Source organism: Belonocnema kinseyi, chromosome 10 (genome assembly GCF_010883055.1).
Source record: "Belonocnema kinseyi isolate 2016_QV_RU_SX_M_011 chromosome 10, B_treatae_v1, whole genome shotgun sequence".
Lineage (NCBI taxonomy): Eukaryota > Metazoa > Arthropoda > Insecta > Hymenoptera > Cynipidae > Belonocnema > Belonocnema kinseyi.
This window is the reverse complement of record NC_046666.1, coordinates 6,678,468-6,684,446: the sequence shown is the minus strand read 5'-3', so window position 1 is coordinate 6,684,446 and position 5,979 is coordinate 6,678,468. Positions and strand designations below refer to the sequence as shown.

At 21.5% G+C, this 5,979-nt stretch overlaps 1 protein-coding gene across 1 annotated transcript in view; it reads right to left on the bottom strand.

The window, feature by feature from the left end:
• Positions 1–3,007: 3,007 nt before the first annotated feature.
• Positions 3,008–5,979, bottom strand: part of LOC117181370 (coiled-coil domain-containing protein 115-like) — a 13,203-nt gene continuing 10,231 nt past the window's right edge. Inside the window, exon 2 of the mRNA XM_033373963.1 lies at positions 3,008–3,613. Coding sequence (XP_033229854.1) covers positions 3,107–3,613 — 507 coding nt within the window. The 3' untranslated portion in view covers positions 3,008–3,106. The remainder of the gene's footprint in view (positions 3,614–5,979) is intronic.

Below are 5,979 nucleotides of genomic sequence, written 5' to 3'. Positions count from 1 at the left end.
GTAAGATAAAACTATTTGATTGAAAATTCATATTTTTTGGTTGAAAGGCTATTTTTTTGGAAATGTAAGTTTTTGGTAAAAATAACTGGTTCAAAAACAATAATTTTGGGTTAAACATTTCACTGTCTTGTAGATAATTCTTCCTTTTGGCTTCTAAATTCAACAATTCGGTTAAATATTCAAGTTTTTTTTTTAATTTGTTCTTTTGTTTGTTAAAAATTATTTTTTTTTATCTAAAAATTTCACTTTTCAATTTTTGGTTGAAAATTTACTCCTAATAAGTTTAAAATTCAAGTATTTGTTTGAAAATGATATTTTTTGTTGAAAATGCATACATGTATTTTTTTAGAAATTAACTTTTTTTATTAATAAACTTAAATATTCCATATTATATAAAAATTTATAATATTAGTCTAAGATTCACAAATTTTGTAGAAATTAAAAATATTTGATTGGGAATGATCGTTTTTTTGAATATTTTTGTTTAAAAGTTCAACTATTTCGATAAAAAAATGTATTTATTTGCCTAAAATTTATAGTTTTTATTTGAAAATTTAACTTATCTCTAAAAAAATAGCTTTTTAGTTAAAAAGTTGTGTTCTCAGGTTAAAAATTCAATTGTTTTGTAGATAATTGGTCCTTTTGTGTTCAAAATTCAACGATTAGATTGAAAACACTTTTTTTTTTAAATTCGCTTATTTGTTGTTAAAAATTGATTTTTTTATTTGAAAATTAAATAATTCCAGTTTTGGTTAAAAATTTACCCTTCTCAAGTTAAAAATTCAACTATTTGGATAAGAATTAAATCATTTATTAAAAAAAATTATATTTGGCAGAAAATTAACTTTCTGGTTAAAAAATCATCTTTTTCGGAGGAAACTTCATCGGTTTTGTAGATAATTTGTCTTTTTGGCTTCAAAATTCAACAGCTTGGTTGAAAATCTATTTTATTAAATTTTTTTTTCGTTGTTAAAAATTAATTTTTTTTATATGCATATTTAATTATTACATTTTTGGTTGCAAATGTATCATTTATAAATGAACAAAATTGAATAATGTAGTAGAAAATTGAGCCATTTGTTTAAAAATTAAAGTATTTATTAAGAAATTGTACTATTTGTCAGAAAATTAATTTTCTGCTTAAATAAATCATATTCTTGTAAGAATAATTTATCTGTTTGGTAGATAATTCGTATTTTTTCGCTTTGAAATTCAACAATTAGTTAAAATTTCAGGCATTTCTTACATTTTTCGTTAAAAATTAATTTGTTATCTAAAAATTAAACTATTCAATTTTTTGTGAAAATAAATCCCTTAAAACTTGAAAATTCAACCATTTTTGTTAGAAAATTCAATAATGTGGATATCAATTAAACTATTTATTTAAAAAATTTATATTTGCTAAAAAAATTAACTTTTTGGTGAAAAATCACATTGCTTGGTTGAGACTTTAACTGGTTTGTAACTAATTCGTATTTTTGGCTTCAAAATTAAACAATTTGGTTGAAGATACCTTTTCCTGTTGTTAAAATTTTATTTTCTGAAATTGAACTATTCCAGTATGGTTGAAAATTTATCCTTTATGCCTTGAAAATTTCAAATTTTAGTAAGAAATTCAGCTATTTGGTAAAAACATTTAATTTTTCAATTAGAAATTAAACTATTTTGAGGAAAAATTAATTTTTTTATTGGAGAATCATATTTTTGGGTTGAAAGCTGAACTGTTTGATAGATAATTAGTTTTTTTAGCTTTTAAATTCAACAATTTGGTTAAAAATTCATTTTTTTTTAATTCGCTTTTTTTTTAATTAATTTTTTTATATATAAAATAAACTATGTTCCATTTTTTATTGAAAACTTAACAATTTAGTAGAAAATGAAACTAATTGATTGAAAATTCATATTTTTTGTTGAAAATTAATCTATTTATTTGGAAATTTAAGTTTTTGAAAAAAGTCCCTTTTTTTTAAAAAACAAAAATACTTTTGGGTTAAACATTGGACTCTCTTGTAGATAATTATTCTTTTTGGCTTTAAAAATCAACAATTCGGTTAAATATTCACGTTTTCTTTTTTTTTCAATTCGTTTTTTTGTTTAATAAAAATTTATGTTTTTATCTAAAAATGTAGATATTCAATCTTTTGTTAAATATTTACCCGTGATAAAATGACAATTCAAACATTTGTTTGAAAATTATCATTTTTCTTGAAAATTTATATTTTTGGTTGAAAGTTTAACTATTTTGCTAAATAAAATTTCTTTATTTGGCTAAAATTAAACTTATTACTTAAAAATTTAACTATTCTGTCAAAAATTAATTTTTTTGTTGATAAATTTTGTTTTTGAATTAAAAATTCAATTGTTTTTTGGATAATTCATCCTTTTGTTTTCAAAATTCAACAGTTCGGTTGAAAATTAGTTTTTTTTTAATTCGCTTTTTTTGTTGTTAAAAATTAGTTTTTCAATAAAAAAATTTAACAATTTCATTCTTTGTTGCAAATTTACCACTTATAAGTTAAAGATATCAGAAATTTGATGAAAAATTCAAGTATTTTTTTTTTAAATTCATTTTTAGTTGAAAACTTATCCTTTCCAGTTGAAAATTCAAATAATTGTTTAAAAATTCGCCTTTTAGGCTAAAAAATTAATCTTCTTCATCAAAAATTTAATCTATTTGGTAGGAAATTCAATTATACGTTAAGAAATTGAATTAAAAAAAAAAGTAATTATTTTCTTGAAAATTCAACTATTTTATAAAATTCTTCCTTTTTGGTCGCAAATTCAACTCTTTTTTCAAAATTTCTCCTTTTAGTAGAAAAGTTACCTTTCTTAGTTAAAACTTCGTTGTTTTTTTTTAAATTGAAAAATCATCTCTTTTCTTGGAAATTTTTTTTATTTCTATTTACAAAAAATGTGTAAATTATGATAAAGAGGGAATAATAAAAAAAGTACCTGACTTGATTTCTAAATTACTTTTAATTATAGAAACTTTTTCTCGAAAATTTTTTACAAATTAAAACTTTAGAATACATTCCCCAAATTTTCAGTTAAACCTATTATTTATTTACACTAATATGCTACAAAAAAGATATCAAAAAAGTTAAATTTATGCTTTAATTTTCGATTTATCTCCACAAAGCGATTTTTTGACATTCATTAACGACTCAAGCTCATTCTGAGTTCCAAAAAGTTCGGCGGAAACATTCGCAACTTTAGTCGCATGATACAAAGATTCCTGAAATTTTTTCTGAGCATTTCTCAAATTCTGAGGAACGAGAACCCCAAATCTCTTTATCGGATCTTGAATATCTTGATCATTATCGTTCGATTTTTTGAGACTTATGTCAAAATGAGGAATTTCTTTCTCCTCTGATATTGTAGTTTCGAGATCAAAAAGCGAAAATACTTCTTCATCTTTGGTTGGAAGTTGTAATCGCCCCATGCTTTCCTTTCCTCGAATATATCTCGCCTTCGCCAACTCAATGTGCCCCTCTCTTAAAACAATTTCCATCTGAATATTCGCTTGGATTTTCTCTTCCATTAATTCCAGGTTTTTCAGGTATAAATTATCCAAAGACTCGCAAATTTCATCCAGACTCTCGATATTTCGCGCCTGAAAAAATTCAAAATTATTGGTATGATTCCGGATTTTCCCGGTCAAGTTTTTCCATTTTTCCGATAAATTTAAAGTCAAATATTAATATTTGTCGGAAAACTTGAACATTTATATTAAATTATGAATATTCCACTGAAATATTTGAATCTTTAATGACAAAGATGAACTTTCAAGCATGATTAATTTTCTACCAAAAATTACATTTTTTCAACAAAAAAAAAGACAACTTTTTAAACAAATAGTTAAATTTTCAACTAAAAAAATCAATTCTCAACCAAAAATTGGTAAGATACATTTTTAGTTGAGAAAATTAATTTTTAACCTAAGTCATGAATTTTCAACATAAACAATGAATCTTCAACGGAAATAATTTAATTTAATGAAATTAATTTTTTTCTGAAAAAAAAAGATAAATTGTCAACCAAAACTTAAAACATGAAATTTTAAGTTAAAAAAGTTAATGTTTGACCAAACAGATGGATTTTTAAATAAGACTATGAAATATATAAATACGGTTATAAATTTGTAAATAAAATAATTGGAATTTATAACAAAAATATGATTTTTAAACAAAAAGATTAATGTCTACCAAAAAAGACGAATTTTAAAATAAAAAAGATAATTTTTTAACCGAAAATTGAATAATTGAAATTTAAGTCCAAAAATGAATGTTCACCTAATGACAGGAGCTTTTAATTAATATTATGGAAATTTAACTGGTATATTATTTACATTTTCAGTTGAAAAAATTTTTCAACCAGAAAGGAATAAAATTTTCAACAAAATAGTTAAATTTTCGAAAAAAATTCATTTTCATCCAATAAAAAAACAATTTTTCAATTAAATAGCTCATTTTTCAATGCAGGAAATTAACTTTTATTTAAGATTATGAATATTTAAAAAAAGTATTAATAAAAGAATTCAACTTTTAGCCAATTAATTTTATTTCCAGCCTAAAAGATAAATTTTGAACTAAAATTATAAATGTTTAACTAGAATATATCAATTTTCAACAAGCAAGAAGATTTTTAGACAAGAAAATTAACTTTCAAAGAAAAAAATAATTTTCTATAAAAAATCGATTTTTTTAACAAAAAACGTATATTTTCAACAATATAGTTGAATTTTCTATTAAAAAATACCAATTTTCATTCAAATTGAAGAATGTCTACTTTGGTTAAAAATTAAACTATTTTGTTAAAAATCCGTCTCTTTTAATTAAAAATTTAACTATTTGGTTGAAAATTAGTTTTGGTTTTAAATTCAACTATTTCGTTAAAGTTTAATCTTTTCTATTTGAAAATTCAAACATTTTGTTGAGTTTTTGAAAATGAAACTTTTTTCTAGAAAATTAATCTTTCAGGTTTAAAATTATATATTTTTTTTAAACTATTCGACTTTTTAACTTGAAAACTCAAGCCTTTTGTAAAAGTTCGTATGTGGGTTGAAAATTCCATTTGTTGAAAATGCAAAATTAATTTTATTTAAAAGAAAATTAAATTTTATTAAATTTATTATTTAATTTATTTTTATTTTTTATTATTCATTATTAGTTATTATTTATTTTAATTAATAAAATTTTATTTAAAATATATCACATTATTATTCAAATAATATAATAATAAATTAAAAGCCATAATTGTTGAGTAATTTCAAGTTTAAAATGTCAAAAATTAATATAAGTTATAAATTTCTCTCACTTCAAAATAATCCAAGTTCATACCAATTTTTCGGTATCACATGAAATACTTTAATGTCAATGAAAATTCCGTGAGTTATGAAGCTTTGAAATCCTTGGAAATCCCCTGAAATATCTAACAATCTTTAAAATCCCTTTGAAATTCATTAAAATCTTCAAAATCCGTGGGAATCATTCCGAATATCTTGAAATCCCTTATAATATATAATAAAAAAATATTAAATTCTTTTAAAAGCCATTAAACTTCCTCGAAATTGTTTAAAATCCGTTAAATTATTCTAAAATTCCATGAAATCATTCAACCCTCCTTATATGGTTTAAAATTAATTAAAATTATTTAAAATCCTTTGAATTCTGTTTACATCGCTTTTAATCCCTTAAAATATTCAAAATCTCATTAAAATTATATGATATCCTTCAAAATTTATTTTCTCCCTCTTTTTTTAATTGTTATTTTTTCTCTAATGAGCCGAAAATTAAGGTAGTTTGAAAGTCTGTTTTCTAATTTTAAATCTTTTTCACACTTTATCAGCAGAACAAATGTTTTCATTAGAAAATAAATTTCCGTTCGATCTTAAAATAAAAGTGTATGCTTTTGTTTTATGCAATTTCTATTTTTCAAAAAATTATTAATTTTTTGTTAACTCAACGACTTTTTATTTTA